General features: G+C 36.4%; 1 protein-coding gene across 2 annotated transcripts in view; it reads right to left on the bottom strand.

The window, feature by feature from the left end:
• PRMT3 (protein arginine methyltransferase 3) overlaps positions 1-25,783 on the bottom strand; it is a 131,729-nt gene that overhangs the window by 78,302 nt on the left and 27,644 nt on the right. For both annotated transcript variants that reach the window (XM_024764690.1, XM_024764691.1), the window contains one exon: positions 3,697-3,796. In XM_024764690.1, the coding sequence (XP_024620458.1) occupies positions 3,697-3,796 (100 nt within the window). The remainder of the gene's footprint in view (positions 1-3,696; positions 3,797-25,783) is intronic.

Below are 25,783 nucleotides of genomic sequence, written 5' to 3'. Positions count from 1 at the left end.
AAAATGTGACCTATGACAGGCTTCATGGCCCAGTTTCTGGACTGTTGATAAACCAAATCACAAGTCATGTTTCTAAGTGATAAAAGCTATAAAATCCTGAAAAGCTATTTACCAACAATAAAGAATATTAAATATGAACAAAGAATATCCCATCATTGTGGGTGTGGGCCTGTGCATGCATGCACTATACAGACACACGTGTGTTGGTGAAAATGGGATGGGAAAGGTGACAAAGTTTTAGGTCACTTCTGTGAAGAGCAAGTCTAGACAGAAAAATTACAAAGGACTTTAGACAACCTGAATGTATATTATAAGTGATCATGACAATGTAAATTCACCTAATGTATAATTTTCCTGACAGTCCTGATGACAGAAAATAACATGTCCAAACAAGAATCACCTCTGGCAGTTGTATCATGCAATGCCAGGATCTTATCTATCTATTTGTAAGGAGGTCATGCTGAAAACTTAGACGGAAAAGAGCAACATCAAATGAGTCAACCTGGCTTTACTGGCTCACAGGACAAGAATTAGGGATGCTTACTTTGAAGTTTTATTAGGGGATCAGAAATGGGAAGTCATAAAGAATGGCTCTGTTGGTACAGTAAAATGTAAAAAATGAGAACAGATACTCATAGGCATGAAAATTAACATCCTATAGAAATTAAACTTTTTATTTAAATTATAACAATTTTATCAAATAGAAATTTCATTCAATAAAAATGAAAATGTAAAATTAAATGCAAATCTAAATGTAGAAATGCATAAATCTAAGAGACAAGTGATAGTTTATTAAACTGACATGCTAACAGCAATGATTTGGCTTTTAAAATTACATTCTTATCTAAGAACATCTTCCAAAATAAAAGCAAAGTTCATGAACAACTGTAGACAAAAAACATATCTAGATTAAGCCATGGATCAGTTAGTGGACCATAGCAGAAGAAAACAGATGTACGTCTCTGCAATATATGATGCCTACATTGCTATACTGGATTACACGTCCATTAAACATCTGTGTTCAATACTGCAGGGTATTTTCTTTTTTTGGCCCTTCCTTGTTGAAAATACTTTTAAAAAGAGAAAAAAAGTCTATGCTATAGCTTGAACTTGGATTATTCTAGATTTTTGCATCCTGACTGATGTTAAAAAAAAAAAATCAAAGAGGATTCTATGCAAGGTATTTTAATTTTAAATGCTGCTTCATGAAAATGTGGCTTTAAAATAAATTTAGAATAGTTAGTTGTTTGCCACTTGCCCACTGTTTAAGCCAAAGTAGGACTATCTGAAAAAAATCTTGAATATATTTTAGGAAGCATACCTTCTCCTTGTTTAATTATGTAATTAGAATTTTCCAGCTTCTCAGCTCAGAAATCCGAGTAGAAGTACCAAAGTTAGGAGGGGACTTACTTATAGAAGATACTATAAATGATACTGCCAAGCCACAAAGATGGTTCGGTAACTGCCATAAATTACCGTGTCTAATGCTCCACCTAACACGTTTAACGCAATCTGCTAGACTCCAACCTCACTGATGCTTACAAGGAAAAGGCAGATAGTAAGATAATGTAAACTCTTAAGCTACACCTTTGTGAAGAGGAAGAAAGAAAGTTCTTAGTTACCACTTCCTGGACACACACATTTGTTTCCCTTACTGAAGGGTTTCTGAAAGCACCTTGGTTCCAAACAACTGACCCCTTTCATCTCAGGTTCCAGTGACTCAGTATTGTTTCTGTGACACTGCCTTCCCGATAAAGGCAGAGATCATGCCTGACTAATCCTCCAAAATGAAAGGTGTCCTTTATATCAATTAGAGTCTAACTACAAGAGTTAGAGGAACAAAACGAAAAAGCGCTGCTACAAGAGCCCAGGGCTAGGATCGCACAGTGGACACTGGAATTATGACAAGTGGGAATTGGAGCCACAAAAGAAACAGCTTCTGTCAGCAACACCACTAGAGACAAAAGAGAAGTATGCCCTGTCTTCTCCCTTCCATAAATCTCCCATTAATGTTTCCCATTAGATTCCCCAAACCCAATAGAAGTCGGCTGCCACAGGAGCCTAGGAAAAGCCACCTGCAGCAGTAGCCCTTCTCCAATCAGACAGAAGAAAAAAGAAGGATGTCAAATGGATCTGAGGACAAAATAAGCCCAAGACCAGCATACCTTCCAGTAAAGTTCACATCATAATTGTAACAATCTCATAAATTCACTCAACCTAGCTAAGTTATCATTTATTATTATACCAACTGGCTCTAAGATTTCAATTGCATATTAATATTTCTAGACCACATTTCAAGTTCTGAAATGAAAATTCCTAGAACATCACTACCCATAAGGATAATTCTGCTAGGCAGGGCAAGAACTACCCAGCTAGTTAACTGAGGTGACAGGAAGTTTAGTGAAGTCTATCTTTTAGTTTGCTTCAAGTGTAATTCGGGGTAATTTTAAAGATACATTTTCCAAGAAAAATAAACTGGTCCCTAGAGAAATGAGGATTATGTCAGCCAACATTTAGTATAAACTACTTAAAGTTGTTGCCAAGCAGATGCCTCAAATGTACTTTCTCCAAAACACCTTTTTGTAGTCTTTAAAAAGATGCTGAATTTTTAATTCATTCCTTCTCAATTCATAAGGAAAATCAGGGTGCTGATACAAATTCATTCCTTCTCACTCAATTCATAAGGGAAATCAGGGTGCTGATACAAATTATTTGGCATAAGAAGAATAATGATATTGTGATCAAGAATTGTTAAAAGCCAAGCCTAGCATGAAAAAAATCAACACACTGTTTCACATGCAAAAGAGTAACTGCCAACATCAGTGACTGTCACTGGGTCTAAATTAAAACCACTACATTAAAACTGAACATTTCAAAAGCTCCCTGAAGTCAGTGCAATTTTGCTAGAATTATTATTTTCTGTTTATTCAAAATTTATAGAAAATTGTAAAGCAAAACTCATTCTTTTCGATAAGTTTTGATAAATTCATTTAATGAAAATACATGTTATCAAATACTTTTTTTAAAAAAAAGCTTAACAACTTCCAAATGGTTAAAAAAAAATCTTCATATATCTGGAAAATAATATATACTTGTCTTAATTGAAGTGGCATATCAGTGAGTTAAATCAGTTGACAATACCATTAGTTTTACTTTACAGACTCTTTAAAATAAATACTCTAGTCTTGATCTGTGGTTTCAAAAGCAAATTATAAAGTTATATATTGTACCTTAATTTTATTATCTTAATAATGCCAATAAATCCTATTTTATGTGATAAAGGACACGGATTACATGACCTAACAGATCAGAAAGATAGGATATTAAGTATGACAGCAACAGTGGCAACATCACATTATTATGACATAAACAGTCTTAGGAAATCCTTAACTAGTCCTTATAGGCTTTTAGAAAACATATTTAGGTCTCTACAAATCTAGAAAGTAGAAAAATAATAATTCTTTATTATGACTTTAAAAGCAAAAAGGCTAATTTACCCTCTTCTTTAAAAAATTATAAATGGCCAGTAAATAAGTGCCATTTCAGAATAAACTGCCATAAAAAGACTGTAGCTGTTTTTAAAATAATGCTACCATTTTGCCATTTATCAAATATAATTAAACGCAGAAAACCTGCTACTTTATTCACTGCCTTTTTAAAAAATTAATAAAAGTAGTTTTCTCTGCAAACACTTACCATCCACTCGGATATAATAACGTCCACTTTTTCTACAGGAAGACAAACTTCTTCGATTTTTCCTTTAATTAGCATAATAGTATCTTCAAGTTTATTTAGTCTGAAAATTGTCATAATGAATTAAATTAGTATGTTAAACAGATTCTGAAAACTAGTCAAATTACATAATTTCTTGGCAACCGTTCATTTTAGTTTATGGAACCCAAAGGTATGTTTTTTCAAAGTTTATTTAATCTCTGGGCACTGTAATTGCTTTTTGGTCACATCATGAACCCCCCAGAATGTTTCTGGTTAATACAATAACACAACTAAACCAGCGTTTAAAACTACAGCATGGAAAGAAACCCGAATTCTAGTCAAAATACATGTCAATAAAGTTAATGGGTCTTTTTTTTTTTAAAGGGAGAGATGGAGACAGACCAGACAACAAAAGTGTATTTTAAAGGGAAGTAGTGTGTCACAGTGGAGAGACAGGGCCAGAGCTCTTACACTGATTTCCAGGTCCTCTAGCACTTGTCAGCTAAGTGATCTTCACCAAATTATGTAACAATCTCACTGAGCCTGTGTGTTCAGGTGTAAAACAGAAAGATGATACCTTCCCTAACTACTTCACAGCCTATTATGAGGATGAAACATTTGTGAAAGCTATGTACACATCCTCAAGCCCTATATAATGGTAACGTATTATCATGAGTAACAAAATACCGTATGCTGTGTAAAACTTGAAATTCTCCTCCCATCATAAATAATTTAACCTTGTCCAATACCATTCATTAGATATTTTTACATGCTTGATCACTAGATTAGCACATATTTTTCACCCCCTCCTTTTGCAATTTCAAATGAACAACAGAGTTAAAGAGATAATTCCAAAAAGCTAAAAGCAAGCTACTAAGCTTGTATCTAATTAAATAAACTCGCAACCTTCAAAGGATGTACATCTGAATTATAAAGGATTTCTTCTCCTAACAAAGGAGGGATTTTCCACCCAAATTTCATTGAGGTATTATATACGTAAGATTAAATGCATTTTAAGGGTAGCTTTTGTTGAATTAAAAAGAAAACATATACTTGGGTGACCACCACCACCACTATCAATATATAGACATTTCTATTTTCTTACGAAGATTCATTAGGGCTCCTTTCAGAAAATCCTCCCATCCACAGGCAAGCACTGATTTCTTTCTTTTACTACATATTAAAATTCGTATTTTGGGGACTTCCCTGGTGGCGCAGTGGTTAAGAATCTGCCTGCCAATGCAGGGGACATGGGTTTGAGCCCTGGTCTGGGAAGATGCCACATGCCACCGAGCAACTAACCCTGTGTACCACGACTACTGAGACTGAGCTCTAGAGTCCACGAGCCACAGCTACTGAAGCCTGCGTGCCTAGAGCCCGTGCTCCACAACAAGAGAAGCCACCTCAGTGAGAAGCCCACGCACTGCAACAAAGAGTAGCCCCCGCTCACCGCCAACTAGAGAAAGCCCGCGCGCTGCAACAAAGACCCAAAGGCAGCCATAAATAAATAAATTAATTTTTTTAAAAAAGTCTGTTACTTTGTAGAGTTTTACATAAATGGAATCATACTGAAAGTACCCCTTTGTGTCTGGTTTCTTTCAAAAAGCATACTTTTTAGATTCATGCATATGTTTCTGTATATCAGTAGTTCCATTCCTAGGTATTGTTGAGTAGTATTCCACTGTATGAATAAAACACCTTCGTTCACCCACACACGTGGGGATGGAATTCTGGATTATTCCAGCTTTGTACTATAATGAATAAGGCTGCTATTAACATTTATGTACAAGAACTGCTCTGTTAAATGGAAGTGATAGAACTTTTTAGGAAACTGCGATTTTGCTTTACAAAGTTCATATACAATTTTACATTCCAACAAGCAATATATGAACATTCCTTTTTTAATTTTTGAATTTTATTTTTTTATACAGCAGGTTCTTATTAGTCATCAATCTTATACACATCAGTGTGTACATGTCAATCCCAATCGCCCAATTCAGCACACACCCCCACCCCCTCCACTGCTTTCCCCACTTGGTGTCCATACGTTTGTTTTCTACATCTGTGTCTCAATTTCTGCCCTGCAAAAAGGTTCATCTGTACCATTTTTCTAGGTTCCACATATATGCGTTAATATACGATATTTGTTTTTCTCTTTCTGACCTACTTCACTCTGTATAACAGTCTCTAGATCCATCCATGTCTCTACAAATGACCCAATTTCGTTCCTTTTTAGGGCTGAGTAACATTCCACCGCATATATATACCACATCTTCTTTATCCATTCATCTGTCAATGGGCATTTAGGTTGCTTCCATGACCTGGCTATTGTAAATAGTGCTGCAATGAACACTGGGGTGTATGTGTCTTTTTGAATTATGGTTTTCTCTATAGCTTCACAATCTAGTCATCTTAGTATTGCTGATCTTTTAAATTTTAACTGTGTGATAAGATCTCATCATGGTTAAAAGTTGCATTTTCCTAATGACCAAGTATTTTTTCCATATGCTTAATGGCCATATTCCCCTATCATCTTTTGTTCAAATTTTTTGCCCATTTAAAAAATTGGCTCAGTTGTATTCTTATTATTGAAATTTAAGAGTTCTTTACATCTTCTGGATAAAAACCCTGATGGATTTAAGGACAGCGAATATTTTCTTCCATCCTGTGGCTTTTTCATTTTTTTAATGATATGTTTGAAGAGCTAAAGTTTTTAATTTTGATAAAACCCCATTTATCATATTTTTCTTCTGTGGTTCATGCTTTTGGTGACATATCTAAGAAATCTTTGCCTACATCAAATATTTTCACCTATGTTTTCTTCTAAATTTTTTTTAGTTTCCATTTTAAGTTATTTTTTCCAATATAGCATCATGATCATTATTTTCATATATAATGAAAAAACTTTGCTGGAAAAACTATTACAAGTGATAGTTTCAACTTTGTTGAAGAAAAAGTATTATCAACCCATGGAATTACTTCAGAATCTTTGTCAAAAATCAATTAAACATAATGTGTAAGCTTATTTCTGAACTTCCAATTCTGCCCCAAGATTTAGATGCATATCCTTATTGCTAATACAACAGTTTCTTGATTTTTATAGCTTTAAATCAAGTCATGAAGTCTGACAGTGTATGTCCTTTAACTTTATTCTTCTTTTAAAATTCTTTTGGATATTCTAGGTCATTTGTGTTTTCCATATGAATTTTAGGATCAGCTCTCAGACAATATGTAAACAAAACAGCATTTCTATGTCCCAATAGGAAATAATGAGAAAAGAGAATGGACATATCTCGGTGAGTGAATAAGGATCAGACTGTCAAATCTGACTCACATAAGCCAGAGATTCTACCCAGTGTCAGGCTTCACAAATAATTTCAAAAATACAGGCAATTAAGAGGTCCAGACTAATCAAGAAGTCTGGGACATGAAAAGCAACTTCTTTATTCCCTTCCCTGTATTAGACATGCACACTCTGGCCTAGAGTAGACAGGCCTCTAAGTAAGGTGCATAGGTTATTAACTTCCACAGTAAGGAGTCCTGCTCTATGTACCAGATTGCTCCCTGCTTTTTCTGAGTCTCTTGATTGCCTGTATCATTGAAATTATTAATAAAGCTTAATACTGGATAATCTCTCTGGGTAATCCTGGGTAATCAGGTTTCTGTGTGTCTGATTTGAAAATATTTTGTCTCAGAGTAGTGCTGTGAGGAGGACTCATACAGATCCATCAATCAAAAGGGCTGAGGCACTTTTTAGCCAGAAAAAGGAGGAGACTGAAAAATAAGAGGAGGATCTAATCCTGGGATAGTTGCCTACTCATCCTTGGTATGAAGTGGCAAAACCGAGATTCAGAGAAAGTAGCTACTGGCCTGATAGGCAGCAGCAGGCACAGAGGAAAATAGTAAAAAATTACACTATCTGGCAGTTACTAGCATTTCTGAAAAAATGCCAGTCTTTTCAGAGAAGAGATGATGGCAAGAGAAAGGACCAGAAGAACAGTTTTTCCTCTCACTGGAAGGCCTTCTTATGCTTATATGGCTGCCTGGGAAGATGAAGTATCCACTAAGAAAGTAATGAACTTAAAGCTTGGGGTTACCCCCAAAGATGATACAAACGGAGGAGGACATGGTCAGAGGACTGAGTGCTGAGAATATTTTGTGAAAGAGGACATTTTTGAGAGACATCCCAGAAAATGCTGGTGAAATCATTACTGGCATGGATAAACAATCAGGAGGATACTATCACTTATTTTACATACAACTGAGTAGAAAGGATTACTTGGGTCGATGATAGATCCCTAAGAGGCTGTGAACAGATGCTTCCAGGTGATACAACTAAACTACTACAGTGAGTAAGAGCAGGGCTGCAATTTATCTATCTCAAGAGAGGTAATCCCCTGTCATCACCCCAACCCTCAAGTAGAACAGTTCTCTAAAACAGTAGGCATGTTATGCATGCAAGTCAACTTAGACTGGCTTTATGATAACAATATAATTTAATGCTATTGGCAAAGATAAGAACAGATGTGGAAATCAGCAAATCCTCCTTCTTGAGCACTTTATGTAATCTTGTTATTGGGAAGCCAAGAGAATATTCAGGAGGCAGTATCTGATTACTTTGTTCAGTTACCAAGAATAGTACTGCATGATGTTTCTGACATACAAAAGAATGGGGGCATCAACAGGAGAAAACACAGAGGGAGGAAACAAAAACCAGCTCACTGAGAGGGGAGTTTAGATAGCTTTCGAAATATGATGTGAAAAAGAGAAATTAGATAACATTTCTACTGAGTTATTAATAAGCTTTGTAGAGAATGGTTCAAATCCTGGTAGTCATTAGGGTCTTCACAGGTTTTTTCTTTGCAGAAATCACTGTAGAAAATGTTGTAAGATTAAAGATACCAAAGAAATACATGGCAAGGAAATACTGACCAATGTCAGAGGGTAAAATGGGGAAGAAGTTGTTAAAACAGCTGACTGGTAGTTCATGCACAGCATCTATTGGGGGACATTCATCCCTTGGATGAATTTTCCATTAAAAGTGACTAATGGGCTTCCCTGGTGGCACAGTGGTTGAGAGTCCGCCTGCCGATGCAGGGGACACAGGTGAAAGCCCCCAGTCCCAAAAAAAAAAAAAAAAAAAGTGACTTAACGTCCTTGCATTGTCTGGAAGGAGGTTAGAAATATTAACAATACACTTTCATATACTTTAATTTTCAGTGTGTGTTTCATGTTCTTTACAGAAATACAATTGATTTTTATATATTAATTACGTATTCAGTACTATGAACCATTATATGCCAATAAATTGGACAACTTAGAAGAAATGGACAAGTTTCTAGAAACATACACCCCACTAAAATTTAATCAAGAAGAAACAGATAATTTGAACAGAACAATCACTAGAAGTGAAACAGAATCTGTAATAAAAAAACTCCCTGCAAAAAAAAAAAAAAAAACTCCCTGCAAACAGAAGTCCAGGACCACATGGCTTCACTGAGGAACTTTACCAAACATACAAAGAAGAACATATACCAATCCTTCTCAAACTATTCCAAAAGACTGAAGAGGAGGGAACACCTCCAAAGTCATTCTATGAAGCCACCATCATCACACTGATACCAAAAGCAGACAAAGACACTACAAAAAACAAAAGAAAATACACACACACATATATAGTAGAGGCCAATATCTTTGATGAATATGCATGCAAAAATTTTCAACAAACCAAATGGTGAAAAGCTGAAAGCCTTCCCACTAAATTCAGGAAGAAGACAAGAATGACCACTCTCACTGCTTCTATTCAACATAGTATTGGAAGTCCTAGCCATAGCAATCAGACAAGAAAAAGAAATAAAAGGTATCCAAATTGGAAGGAAAGAGATAAAATTGTCATTACATGCAGATGATATGATACTTTATATAGAAAAACCTAAAGCCTCCACACAAAAACTACTAGAACTGATAAACAAATTCAGCAAGGTAGCAGGATACAAGAGTAACATACAGAAATCTGTTGCATTTCTTTACACTAAAAATGAAATATCAGAAAGTGAAAAAAAAAAAAAAATCCCTTTTAAAATTGCATTAAAAAAAAAATACTTAGGAATAAACCTGACCAAGTAGGTGAAAGACTTATACACTGAAAGCTATAAAACACTGGTAAAGGAAACTGAAGATGATTTAAAGAAACAGATAGATATCCCATGTTCTTGGACTGGAAGAATTAATATTGTTAAAATGGTCATACTACCCAAAGCAAGCTACAGATTGAATGTGATCCCTATCAAATTAGCTATGACATTTTTCAAAGAACTAGAACAAATAATCCTAAAATTTATATGGAACTACAAAAGACCCAGAATTGCCAAAGTAATCCTGAGGAAAAAGAACAAAGCTGAAAGCATAACCCTCCCAAAGTTCAGACAATACTATAAAGCTACACTAATCAAAAGAGCATGGTATGGGGCTTCCCTGGTGGCACAGTGGTTGAGGGTCCACCTGCTGATGCAGGAGGCATGGGTTCGTGCCCCAGTCCAGGAAGATCCCACATGCCACGGAGCGGCTGGGCCGGTGAGCCATGGCCGCTAAGTCTGTGTGTCCGGAGCCTATGCTCTGCAACAGGAGAGGCCACAGCAGTGAGAGGCCCGCGTACCGCAAAAAAAAAAAAAAAAAGCACGGTACTGGCACAAAAACAGACATATGGATCAATGAAACAGAAAAGAGAGCCCGAAAATAAACCCACCACCTACAGTCAATTAATCTTCGACCTAGGAGGCAAGAATATACAGTAGAGAAAAGACAGTCTCTTCTGCAAGTGGTGGTGGGAAAGCTGGACAGCCGCATGTAAACCCCTCACACCATACACAAAAATAAACTCAAAATGGCTTAAAGACTCAAATATAAGACATGATACCATAAAACTCCTAGAAGAGAACATAGGCAAAACAGTCTCTGATGTAAATTGTAACAGTATTTTCTTAGGTCAGTCTCCCAAGGCAATAAAAATTAAAGCAAAAATCAACAAATGGGACCTAATCAAACTTTGAACAGCAAAGGAAACCATAAACAAAACAAAACAAAAAGACAACCTACAGACTGGGAGAAAATATTTGCAAATGATGCAACTGACAAGGGCTTAATTTCCAAAATATACAAACAGCTCATAATACTCAATAACAAAAAAACAAACATCTCGATGAAAAAATGGGCAGAAGACCTAAGTAGACATTTCTCCAAAGAAGACATACAGATGGTCAATAGGCACATGAAAAGATGCTCAACATCACTAGTTATTAGAGAAATGCAAATCAAAACTACAATGAAGTACCACCTTACACCAGTCAGAATGGCCATCATTAAAAAGTCTATAAATAATAAATGCTGCAGAGGATGTGGAGAAAAGGGAACTCTCCTACACTGCTACTGGGAATGTAAATTGGTGCAGGTACTATGGAAAACAGTATGGAGGTTCCTTAAAAAACTAAAAACAGAAATACCACATGATCCAGCAATTCCATTCCTGGGTATATATCCAGATAAAACAGAAACACTAATTCAAAAAGATACATTCACCACAGTGCTCACAGCAGCACCATATACAATAGCTAAGACATGGAAGCAACCCAAGTGCCCAGCAACAGATGACTGGAGTAAGAAGATATGATACACAGACACACACACACACACACACAATGGAATACTAATCAGCCATTAAAAAGAATGAAATATTGCCACCTGCAGCAACATGGATGGACCTAGAGAATATTATGCTTAGAGAAACAAGTCAGACAGAGAAAGATAAATACTGTACGATATCATTCATATGTGGAATCTAAAAAGTAATAAAAACGAACTTATATACGAAACAGAGGCACAGAAATAGAGAACAAACTTATGGTTACCAAAGGGGAAAGGCAGAGAGGGACAGAGGACAGGGATAAATTAGGAGTTTGGGATTAGCAGATACAAACTGTTATATATTAAGACAGATAAACAACAAGGTCCTACTGTATAGCACGGGGAACTATACTCAGTATCGTTTAATAAATGATAATAGAAAAGAAGACGAAAAAGTATATATGTATAACTTAATCACTTTGCTGTACACCAGAAACTAACACAACAGTAAATCAACTATACGTCAAATAAAAAAAATTAAAGTATTCAGCACCTTGATACTTTATTATTGTAATAACTTATTTATAGCTTATTTCTGATATCAATATTCACAAACATATTACTAGGGAACAAGAACAGTCTTGTTCCTTCATTTCCAATTCTTATACCCTTCTTTTTATTGCCTTGCTCCACTGTCTAGGATCTCCTTTACAGTGTTGAATAGAAAAGGTGATGGCAAGTATCCCTGTCCTGTTCCTGAACTTAAAGTGAATGCTTTCAAAGCTTCATCAAGTTCTAGGCTGTGATTCTGGTTTTTGTAGATACACTGTGCCATGTTACAATATAACATTCTAGTTCTAGTTTGCTAAGAGTTTTAATATATAGATACATTGAAGGGATATGGAATTTTATCAAACTTTTTTTCCTGAGATATCTCAAAATATTTTTCTGGTTGATTTTCTCAAATTTAACCAAACTTGTACTGCTGGGATAAACTTTATTACCTTCCAATATACTGCTCAATTAATTTTCTAATATTTTGTACAGGATGTCTGCACATATGTTCACAAATGAGTGACGTGTAATTTTCTGTTCTACTGCCTTAGTAGAGTTTTGGTATAAAGGTTATACTGGCCTCATATATGGATGCTTGATTCCCAACAAATATGACAGTGCAAAGTAGAGAGGAAAGAATGGTCTCTGCACTAAGTGAGACTGGGACAACTAGGTCATTTAAACAGATTACAAATAATAATAGTAATAATAAAAAGCTGGATCACTACCTCATACCATACACAAAAAACAATGCCTGGTAGATTACAAACCTAAATGTAAAAAACACAACTATAAAATTTATAAGAGAATATAGGAAAACACCTCCATAAGACTTCTTACCCAACTCACATATAGTGGCAACCATAAACATGAATGATGCTCATGAAAACTGAGAATTTCAGTACATCAAAGACACTAAGAAGAGAGTGAAATAGCAAGCAAGAATGAGAACTTTTTCATTACATAAAACCTATAAACAAATCAAATAAAAAAAAAATTTAAAGATTGCCTACAAATAATAAAAAGGCCCAACTCAATGGAAACCTGAACAAAAGACATAAACAGATATTTCACAGAAAAGGAAATCCAAATGTCCAATAATCACATGAAAAGATGCTCAGCCTCACTGACAATCACAGAAATGCAAATTTAAATTGCAATGAGATACTGCTATACAACCAACTGGAAAAAATTCTTAAAGGTAGGCAATACCAACCAGAACTGTTACATACTATTGGTAGAAGTATAAATTGGTATAACCACTCTGGCAAATAGCCTGGCAATGCTGAGAAAATCTGAAGATATGTATACCCTAAAGCCTGCAATTTTATATGTAAATATATACCCCACAGATGTGTGTACCAGGCACATGTACAGAGAGTTCATAAAAAAATCGTTCTTAACAGACCTAAACTGGAAAACACAAAAATTCCCATCAAGAACAGAAAAGATAAATTGGGATATATTAATCAATGGCATTCTATATAACAATAAACATGAATGAACACTAAAAATAATGTTGAGCAAAACAAGCTAGACAAAAAGAATGCGTATGATTTCATTTATCTAAAGGTCAAAACTGAGTAAAGTAAACTATGCCCATTTAAGTGGTTAATATATAAAGCAATATAGAGGAAGTGATTACCACCAAAGTCAGTATGGTACTTACCTCAATCAAGCAGGGAGAGCATCTGACTGAAAAAGGGCAAAAGGAGGTGGGAGGAATTCTAAAGTGCTGGAAATGTTCTCTTTCCTATTATTTATCCATACATATGCATATTAGAACATATAATTTATGTGTTATGCACTTTTTAATATGTATATCTCACACAAAGGTAAAAAAGAAAGGATGTTTATATCCCGTCTGAGTTTCTTCAAAGAGGTACTTAATAAAATTCTCTATGAAAAAATTGCTGCAGTTGCTTACTATTTACTGCAATATTTAATTGGGCTTTCACAATTACAAACACTTCAAAGGAAACAGAAAACAATCTTCTAAAAAGAGCAAAATGTTCCCACTGCCGTAGAAATATCTTCAGAATGCTCATGCGAAACAAGGTGTATCCTGTAAAAGGCCATCTGCTCAGGCTGTTTATTGTCTGCTACAAGTCATAATCCTATTTACCTCAGTAATTACTTGTTCAAATATAAATATAACTGGAAAGATTAAGATTTCAGGGAATACAGAAAAAAAGACAAAGGCCATAATTCCCAGTAATTCTGTATTAAAACATCACAACAGATATCATTCACGTAGATAACCCCTTTTATGAGACTGGTCATCTTAATCACCACCTGATTTACCATTCATGAAAGAAACTATAGATTTTACTTATTTTTCTTTTCTCAAGTGTCCAGTCACTAAACCTTAAATTAGCATAAAAGCATTCGAGGGCTTCCCTGGTTGCGCAGTGGTTGAGAGTCCGCCTGCCGATGCAGGGGACACGGGTTCATGCCCCGGTCTGGGAAGATCCCACATGCCGCGGAGCGGCTGGGCCCGTGAGCCATGGCTGCTGAGCCTGTGCTCCGCAATGGGAGAGGCCACAACAGTGAGAGGCCCACGTAACGCAAAAAAAAAAAAAAAAAAGCATTCGAAATGAATTCTATCTCTGGAAACACCTGCTCAAAAACTAGCATAGATTTAATCTATAGAAATACAACACCATAATAAAAACAGTATGCTAAGTAAGTCTCTTAACTAATCGAATAAACACAAATTATCTATTTTTCTAAGTGAACATTTTGTTAGAACAACAATCACTATCCTATATTATTTCCTATCTTAAAAGTAGCAATTTAAGTTTTATCTCATGATACTGGGACATCATCATGATTAATTATCTGATACTGGGCATACAGAGATAAAAGACATGGTCTGTGCACTTAAGAACATGGTCTAAGGGATTCAGAGCAGTAAAGAACACAGGGTCCACAGGAGCTAATATAATAAGCCCTTAACTAAGTGACATTTGAGCTTAGTCTGGAAAAAACAGAGCATCCACAAAGACGTATGCGAGCATGGGGGTAAAGGAGGGTGCCTCATCTCTGTGTGCACAAACTGCCTGTGGTTGTGTGTGTGTGTGCATGCGTGTGTATGGAAGAGAAATTCCAAGTTTGAAGAGCTATAAACAGTTTAGTATGATTAGAGCAACAAGAGGTAGTATGTAGTGACAAAGTTGGGAGGTAGTTACAGGGGATGCAAAGGAGTCTACATTTTATTTAGAGGTAATGAGGAGACATTTCAGGATTTTTAGAATGAGAAATATAGGATCAAATTTGTAATGTACCTCTGCCCAATGTGATTTTGATAAAAGACATAGTCTAGGTTCTAAGAAAGAACATGGTCTAGCAGGGAGATAGACGTGCAAACAGCATAAAGTACCACAGGGGTTCATACAATGAACACCTTATCAACTAAATGGCATTTAAAGCTGGTGACAAAATTATTATAAAGTTTACCTAGAAGAATACATGGGTGATAACAACTATTTTTTCAAAATGCATATGGTGCAGGGGGACAGGGAGGGAATACCCTGATATAAAAATATACAAGGTATATATACAAGGTATAGTATTACTTTGCTTTCAGTTAGCTATGGCACCCAAGCATACATATTTCTCTTGTTCCCCAAGCATGCTGAAATGACAATAAAGTAATACAAAATGTAATAAATTTATAAACTCATGGAGATTTTAGAAGGTGATATCAAACAACCAAAGATTCTGATAAATTCAGTGGGGAAAAAAAGGAGACTCAAATCATTTTGGTAAACTTGTGAAGAAGGACCCAGTGCTCAGTGCACACATCAGAGAAGACTGTAGTGGAGGTGGGAGCCATTTTTCACAACACAAATCCCTGATGTCAAGAGGTATACAAAGTGGAAGTGACAAAGGAACTGAAAAATCATAGGAAAAGTGGTGCCCAGAACAGATCTCCCTCCCTTCTTCTCAGAGAGATGAGAGAAAACCCATACCAATTACCTTTATGAAATAATCTAGTCCTCCATTCCTAAGTGTAAAACAAAAGGAATCCTTAACTATTTGAGATAGGGGAAAGATGTAAGGACATCTCATAAACAACAAGTACTACCAGGCAGATAATTTCAATGCAGGGGCCAGACTTGCAATCAGAACAAAGCTATTCCATGAGCTGCCTCCCTCCCAAATGTACCATTTGTGTTTACAGGAGTGTAGCTGTGCAATTACTAACACTGGGGACATTTATTATTTAAAATTAGCAATAGCTTAGCTTCTACCACAATGAAAAAAAACGAAGAAAGAATAACCTGGATTCAAGCAGAGACAATAGGTTTTCAGTCTTTCGTGTTGACAATTTATCTGGCTTTGAATGTTTGATGTCCTGGATCTTGAAAATACATTCATTCATTCATTCATTCATTGAGTAAGTATGTACACTGAATACCTACCTGTGTGCCTGGTACCCTCCCAGGAGGTTGGGGCACATCCGTGAATGAAATGGAGAAAAATCCCTGTCTAACCTTAGGGAGCTTATATTTTTAGTAAAGCTTACATTTTCATGTATTTCATCTCCTGTAACCTAAGTCTTTAAAAAGCCTTACCAAAATATTCATAGTGAGATCTCATACCAGGATTAGAGGTAATTTTTAGTTTCTCCTTTATTCTCTCATGTCTTCCCAACACAAAAACAACTTTTTACCCCTTTCTTCCTTTATTTATTTAAAGGGGAAAAGAATTGGTAGGAAAGTCAATCTGGCTGCACTAAGAGAGTACATGACAGAAAACCAAATAACTGAATACAAATAACCGAGCTACTTATGTGCAGATGTGTTAATTCATGTGAGTCTGTACGCAATACAAGAATGTGAATTAAGGTATGGATTTAAGAAACATCAACGAGGGACTTCGCTGGTGGCTCAGTGGTTAATAATCCGCCTGCCAATGCAGGGGACACAGGCTCGAGCCCTGGTCCAGGAAGATCCCACATGCCACAGAGCAACTAAGCCCGTGCGCCAAAACTACTGAGCCTGTGCTCTAGAGCCTGTGAGCCACAACTACCAAGCCCTCGTGCCACAACTACTGAAGCCTGTGCGCCTAGCACCCATGCTCCAAAACAAGAGAAGCCACCGCAATGAGAAGCACACCCACCCCAACAAAGAGTAGCTCCTGCTCGCTGCAACTAGAGAAAGCCCGAGTGCAGCAACAAAGACCCAACGCAGCCAAAAATAAAAATAAATAAATAAGTAAATATAAAAGACACATCAACTGTAGACAAAGGATGGATTTGAGAAACAGTAAGGCTTTTCAAGAGGACTCTATCTCCAGCAAGTTTGCTGATGGAGACGTCAAGTTTGAGTCCCAGGTTTCCATTTTGACCTGTGAGAAGAGTTAATGCAGGTCTGTTCTCTCAGTTCTTACTTATCTCTGTAACCATGTCAATAATTCTTCATCAAACCCTAAGAACAAAACTCCTGAACATTCATGTAGTTTCTGGTTAATGATGCTATTCTATACACGTGAAGCTGCAGACCAAGACAAATCAGGAGGACAGCATGTTTAAAGTAAACATGAAGATTAATGATATGTACCTGGTATCTGACATGGGTTCGTACAATGGCTGGTCACACAACAGGTATGTGCCTACGTGACCAGTTCTCTTTGAGAACTATAGACTCTAAGACTCAAGCAAACTTCTTTGGGTAGAGACATCTCATTAGAGTTTCTGAGGTTCACAGCTAGAAGGAAAAGTACATCTTGTGTGATTCTTGCAGAGAAGAAAGGATTTTGTGGAAGCCTGTACATGACCTCCTTACCTATGGATATCTTTTTCTTACTGTCCCTGGACTATATCCTTTGCTGTAATAAATCTTAGCTGTGAACACAACTTTATATTGAGTCATGTGAGTTCTTCCAGTGAACCACTGAACTAGTGGGTAGTCACAGGACCCCCAAGACAGGACCACTGAGTTGACACAAAATTAAGGGGATGGTGGGACACAAGAAAAACTGAACTTAGTTTCCACGTAAGGTGTCTTGATCACCTTCATTACCTTCATTAGAAGACTCCTGAGCAGCAATTTTTTTTTTTTACCATTTTAGCTTCATCAGTGGTTCAAAGTTCCCTTCAGCTTTAACTTGCTCTTCTATTATTTCTATTATATTTATAAACAAATATGAAGAAACATCCCTTACTTCAAGGATTTATCCGGTGCATTTTGTGATCTTGTTCCAAATATTATATATACCACCATATTTAAATTCATTAACTTACTTTATTCTTCTCAAAAACCTTTCACTAAGTATCTACCACAAATAAGACACTTTGCCAGGTGTTATAGGGATAAAAATATTAAGAAGATAAAGCTCCTCTCCTAGAATCCAGAGAAGGACATTTACATAAATATGACAACAGATCTAGGCTTTTCTTAATGTTTCATTTTTAACAGTATTCTAGACACAGGCAATATAAAAGACTGCATCTTTAATGTCATACTGAGATTGAAAGCACTGCATTGTAGCCATATGATAGATCAATCTTCTCATGAAAACTCCTCTGCAATAACATCCAAAAGTCTGAATAATGAGCTATTCCACAGCGGAGTCAATGAGAAACCAAAGGCAGCCAGAGTAATGGCAAAAATATTGCCAGAAGCTACCTCTGCTTCCTGAGGGTGAACACTGGATACAACTGTCTGGCAACTGAATAGCTTTGCTGTCCTTAGGTAAGTTTATGTTTCTGAAATGATCATTCACTGGAATGTGACAGCTAGAAAAAGAAACAATTTCTCGTTCCTTCCATATTCACTTTGAGTTCTATTTGCCCCTGTTAATATAACACCTTTAAAAATCCATATTCTACTTTATTCATGTCTACAACCTCAGAACTGCAAGCCTGACTTTCTTATTAAGTCCCAATTTATATACAAATAATTTATATATGTATATAAGCCCTAATATATATATATTAGTTTACATTAAAGCCAAAACTTACTCCATTCTACACTCATTTCTTTAGAAATGTTAGATCTGTTTTTTAAACAAAGAAAAGAAATAATTATTTTATCATTACTTTGAACATAATTCAAGGATTGTAAGCCGAATATATCTAAAAGAATAAAGAAACATGTATTTTAAAAGTGTCCGTCTTTTAGAATTTAAAGTACTTTTTTCAGAGGTAAGCTTATGGAGTTTTAGAGAAATCCTGCTGTGTATAGATTTCTGACAGAGAAAGAAGCTTAAGAATTGCTAAAGACAATCACAGCCTGCTAATCAGAAGAGTTGCTTTCACTGACTGATGATAGTTCTAGAAAACTCCAGTGCAATAATAGACAAGTATAAGAGAAGCTTAGGGTAGATTTCAAGGGAGGAGAGTGAATACGGAATACAGCTGGCTAATGCTTGAAGCTTTATGGTGTAAGAGAATAGACTGTGAAACAGAAAGAATACAAAAAAGAGAGTCATCGTATGTTGGTGGGATAGCTGCAAGAAATGATCATTTTAGAAACATAACCAACCAAATGTAAAGTATTATTGGAGGCACTGGTGCCAAGCCAAACACACCACTACAATTATCACCTAATATTATTATAATTACTAACGTTTAGTAAGCAGTTACATGTCAGCCACTTGGTAAAGCACCATAAATGGATTCAATCCTTATAATAATCTTGTGAGATAGGTACTACCATCAACCCCATCTTATAAATGAAGAGATCAGGGCTTCCCTGGTGGCGCCGTGGTTGAGAGTCCGCCTGCTGATGCAGGGGACGCGGGTTCGTGCCCCGGTCTGGGAAGATCCCACATGCCGCAGAGCGGCTGGGCCTGTGAGCCATGGCCGCTGAGCCTGTGCTCCGCAGCGAGAGAGGCCACAACCGTGAGAGGGCCGCATACCGCAAAAAAAAAAAAAAAAAAAAGAGACCAGGGTTAAAGAAGTTAAGCAATTTTCCCATTTTCATAAAGCTAAATAGTCAAAAAGCCAAAATTAGAAATCAAGTCATTTGATTCCGGATGCTGAGAGAAGTATGCTATTCTGCCTCCTCAACTGGTAGAATAATGGGCCAGTAAATGCTGGGGATATTAACATAAACTGTTTCCTGAATATTCTTCTACAGGGACATTCACAAACAGAAGGACAGAGGTTATATCACCCCACAGTATAAATTTCAAATATTCAAATGGAAAACAAAGGAGAGATGCTGAGAACACTATGGAAATAGCTATCTTTTCACAATATAAAAAAGGCAGGGGGTGGAGTCAAGATGGCGTACTAGGAGGACACGGAATTCACGTCTCTGAACAACCAGGGCACCTACCAGGCACCAGTGGGGCACCATGGACACCTAAGGGTATGGAAGGAACCCCCAGCAACTGGGTAGGACGGGAGCTATGGGGGGGTAGTGAGAGGGGAGGAAAAGTGAAGGCAGGACGGGACTGGTGGTGAGAGAGGTGGTTGGGGGAGGGGAAGGGATCCCATGTCCGAAGGCGGAAATTGGGGACCACTGGGAGGGCTGAGGATCAAAAGGGAGTGTGGCCAGCTTTCCCCTGCCCACTTGGGGCCCCAGGAGCTTGCTGAGATCCCGGGCCTGACCTTCTGCCCATCTAGGCCCCCTCCAGCCACGAGGGTCCTGAGGGAGTGGGAGGGAGGGAAGGGGGAGCAAAAGTAAAGGCCAGACCTCCCGGACGGGCATCCCTGAGGGGTGGCTGGGGAAGGAGAGGAGTTCCTACACCCAGTGGGACACACACACAGTTAGGGGTCCAGCGGGGACCAGGGAGATCCTGGGGGAGACAGTGGGCGTGGGGGGGCATGGAAGAGAACACGGCCAGCGCTCTCCCAGTCCACTTAGGCACCAGGGAGCCTACCTAAAACGAAGATTACTTTACCCAAAAAGGATCTCATTCAGAATTGATGGAGAAATCAAAAGCTTTACAGACAAGCAAAAGCTAAGAGAATTCAGCACCACCAAACCAGGCTTACAACAAGTGCTAAAGGAACTTCTGGAGGCAGGAAACACAAGAGATAAAAAAGACCCAAAAAAACAAACCCAAATCAATTAAGAAAATGGTAATAGGAACATACATATCAATAATGACCTTGAATGTAAATGGATTAAATGCTCCCACCAAAAGACACAGACTGGCTGAATGGATACAAAAACAAGACCTATATATATGTTGTCTACAAGAGACTCACTTCAGACCTAGGGACACATACAGACTGAAAGTGAGGCGATGGAAAAAGATATTCCATGCAAATGGAAATCATAAGAAAGCTGGAGTAGCAATACTCATATCAGATAAAATAGACTTTAAAATAAAGAAAGTTACAAGAGATAAGGAAGGACACTACATAATGATCAAGGGATCGATCCAAGAAGAAAACATAACAATTATAAATATTTATGCACCCAACATGGGAGCACCTCAATACATAAGGCAAATGTTAACAGCCATAAAAGGAGAAATCAACAGTAACACAATCATAGTAGGGGACTTTAACACCCCACTTACACCAATAGACAGATCATCCAGGCAGAAAATAAATAAGAAAACACAAGCTTTAAATGACACAACAGACCAGATAGACTTAATTGATATCTTAAGGACATTCCACCCAAAAGCAGAAGAATACACTTTCTTCTCAAGTGCACACAGAACGTTCTCCAGAACAGATCACATTTTGGGTCACAAATCAAACCTAGGAAAATTTAAGAAAACTGAAATCATATGAAGCATCTTTTCCAACCACAACGTTATGAGATTAGAAATCAATTAAAGGAAATAACAGTAACAAACACAAATACATGGAGGCTAAAGAGTGTGCTGCTAAATAACCAAGAGATTACTGAAGAAATCAAAGAGGAAATCAAAAAATACCTAGAAACAAATGATAACGAAAACACGACAATCCAAAACCTATGGGATGCAGCAAAAGCAGTTCTAAGAGGGAAGTGCATAGCAATTCAGGCTCACCTCAAGAAACAAGAAAAATCTCAAATAAACAATCTACCTTATACCTAAAGTAACTAGAAAAAGAACAAAAAAAACTCAAAATTATAGAAGGAAAGAAATCATAAAGATCAGAGCAGAAATAAATGAAATAGAAACAAAGAAAACAATAGCAAAGATCAATAAAACTAAATGCTGGTTCTTTGCGAAGATAAACAAAATTGATAAACCTTTAGCCAGACTCATCAAGAAAAAAGGGGAGAGGATGCAAATCAATAAAATTAGAAATGAAAAAGGAGAGATTACAACTGACACCGCAGAAATACAAAAGATCATAAGAGACTACTACAAGCAACTATATGCCAATAAAATGGACAACCTGAAAGAAATGGACAAATTCCTGGAAAAGTACAACCTTCCAAGACTGAACCAGGAAGAATTAGAAAATATAAAGACAAATCACAGGTAATGAAATTGAAACCATAATTAAAACTACTAGAACTAATCAATGAATTTGGTAGGGTTGCAAGATACAAAATTAATGCACAGAAATCTCTTGCATTCCTATACACTAACAAAAGATCAGAAAGAGAAATTAATGAAACAATTCCATTTACCATCTCAACAAAGAGAATAAAATACCTAGGAATAAACCTACCTAAGGAGGCAGAAGACCTGTATTCAGAAAACTATAAAACACTGATGAAAGAATTCAAAGATAATATAAACAGATGGAGAGATATACCATGCTCCTGGATTGGAAGAATCAATATTGTGAAAATGACTTTACTACCCAAAGCAATCTACAGGTTCAATGCAATCCCTATCAAATTACCAATGGCATTTTTCACAGAACTGGAACAAGAAATTTTACAATCTGTATGGAAACACAAAAGACCCTGAATAGCCAAAGCAATCTTGAGAAAGAAAAACGGAGTTGGTGGAATCAGGCTCCCTGACTTCAGACTATACTACAAAGCTACAGTAATCAAGACAGTATAGTACTGGCACAAAAATAAAAACACAGATCAATGGAACAGGACAGAAAGTACATATATACAATGGAATATTACTCAGCGATAAAAAGAAACAAAATTGAGTTATTTGTAGTGAGGTGGATGGACCTAGAATCTGTCATTCAGATTGAAGTAAGTTAGAAAGAGAAAAACAAATACCATATGCTAACACATATATATGGAATTTTAAAAAGTGGTACTGATCAATCTAGTGGCAGGGCAGGAATAAAGACGCAGATGTAGAGAACAGACTTGAGGGCATGGGGGGAAGGGGAAGCTGGGATGAAGTGAGAGAGTAGCAGTGACGTGTACACACTACCAAATGTAAAATGGATGGCTAGTGGGAAGCTGCTGCATAGCACAGGGAGATCAGCTCAGTGCTTTGTGTATCCAGGAATAAAGACGCAGATGTAGAGAACAGACTTGAGGGCATGGGGGGAAGGGGAAGCTGGGATGAAGTGAGAGAGTAGCAGTGACGTGTACACACTACCAAATGTAAAATGGATGGCTAGTGGGAAGCTGCTGCATAGCACAGGGAGATCAGCTCAGTGCTTTGTGTATCCCACCTAGAGAGGTGGGATAGGGAGGGTGGGAGGGAGGCTCAAGCGGGAGGGGATGTGGGGATATATGTATACATATAGCTGATTCACTTTGTTGTACAGCAGAAACTAACACAACATTGTAAAGCATTTATACTCCAATAAAGATGTGGAAAAAAAAAAAGGCAAAGGAGAACATCTTTGAAGAAAAGTACAATGTTGGCTCATCCAAAACAAAAAGGTCGGATTTTCAAACTCTATAGGTTCTAAGTAAAGCAAACTACTGAATGCAACCAATACATGCACTGTGAGTAGTGAAATGGAGAGACAGCATAGTAAATTGGCTTTGAGTATGGACCATGGAGTCAGGCTGCCTGGGATCTAATCCTGGCCGCACTACAAATAAGTAGAGTTACATAGTCTCTGTGTCTCAATTTCCTAATCTCTATAAAAACAAATATATATATATATGTACTGTTTCTGTACCTACCTCAAAAAATAATTAAATAGAAAGTACTAAGTTAATGTTAGCAACTTTTATTGTTAAATTTAAGTACCTAGAATTGAATGCTAAGTCATTTTCAATAAACGCTCTCATGCAAAATTTCCATACACTCCAGCACTAAATTTCATACACAATGAATTTGATTATAATCATTGTACAAACATATTTCTAAAAAGTCACTAGGAATCAGGGCTTCTGTGAAATAAAATGAAAACAAAACAAAATAAAATGAGTGCTATCACTATCTTTTTCTTCCATAAGGGAATTAAAATGAGAGCACATCTAGTCTCACCTTACAGAAATCAAAAATGACAAATGAATACATAAATGAACATGGTCTTTCATAAGATGAGAATTTCTAATAGAAATATCTTACTGTAATCTTACTATCACAACAATAAAATTTTGATAATTCATCTAAAACAATCTCTTCTTTGGGACAGTGGTTCTCACATCTGTTTGGATGGTAATGCACAAGCAAGAGAGGGTGCTCTTTACAGAACCCCCAAAATGATGATGTTGTAGTTAATGGCAATATAAGAAATAAAAAAAACTTTACTAGATTATGGACTGAATATGCATATGCAACATAGATGCATATTCTCTAATATGAAAATAATAACCACAAACCTCTATCTATGAAAAAATCTAAGCAAGAGCAATGTCATTTTTTCATTAACATTAATTTGGTACTTGTTAGTAATAACAGTTGCTAACTTCTGAATACCTACTACATGCCAGGGCAGGCAATATGCCAAAGAGACTGAGGTGCATATCTTACTTGTAACTTATTTACCTTACTCATAACCATATGAGGTAGTCATCATTATTTTCATTTTGACAGTAGAACAACTGAGGTTTCAAAGAGGTTAGATATAATTTAACTGAAGTTCAAACAACAGGGAAGGGAAAGAGCAAGGACTCAAACCTGTCTGACTCAAACTTTGCACTCAACCACAACACTAGACTTCAATGTAATAAAATCTAAAAATTTAAACATTTTACATAATTAAATTTTATATGAATCAGAAATGATCAATATTAACCAATTTTAAGAATAAAACATATGTATCAGTGGGGAGGACCATTTGAGAATCATTGCCGAGAATCTAACATAAGCATGGCAAAAGCTGTTAAAAGAGTAGACCTTAAATGTTTCCAACACAAAAAAGCAATGGTAATTATTTCATGTGACACAATGGAGGTGTTAGCTAATGCTATGGTGGTAATCATTCTGTAATATATTCATGTATCAAAGCAATACATTTTACACCTTAAAATCACACAATATTATGTGTCAATTATATCTCAATAAAGCTGGGGGAAAAAAGAATCACTAATAAGCCTGCTATTAAAATTATTCTGGAAATTATTCCAAAGTTCCAAATGTAACATGCTTTGGCTAAGTACACAGCTAACAAAATCTAGTTCTAAAAGCTGTAATTCAAATGAAGGTCTTCTTACTAGGTTATAAGCCAACTGTAAAATCGATCACGGATCAATTAACCTAACTTAATTCCTCAAAGAGAGGAGATATTTTTAGAGAACATAATTAAGTTTGTAGCCATTCTGGAATTTACTTATTTTAATTTGATGAGGCACAAGGGCTAGTGTTGTCAAAAAGAAAAAGATAATCCTTAGTCTTTTTAGTTGAACTGCTATTTGCTAAAGGAAATACTACTGATATATTGAGTTTTGTAGCAAGTCTTCTAACACTGCCCTATATGTCCATGATTTCTAATTTCATATTATTGTAATCAGCATATCTATAGCCATAATTGGAAGGACAGAAAACTATATAAAAATAATTCTCATCAATGAGAAGAACAATGAAAAGATTATTCATAGCTCAAACATGTCTAGGTCAATCCAACTTAAAATCTTATTATTCTGGAATGAATTTTTACTAA

This window comes from Neophocaena asiaeorientalis, unplaced genomic scaffold (genome assembly GCF_003031525.2).
Source record: "Neophocaena asiaeorientalis asiaeorientalis breed wild unplaced genomic scaffold, Neophocaena_asiaeorientalis_V1.1 scaffold230, whole genome shotgun sequence".
NCBI classification, from domain to species: domain Eukaryota; kingdom Metazoa; phylum Chordata; class Mammalia; order Artiodactyla; family Phocoenidae; genus Neophocaena; species Neophocaena asiaeorientalis.
This window is presented reverse-complemented; position numbering and strand designations above follow the sequence as displayed.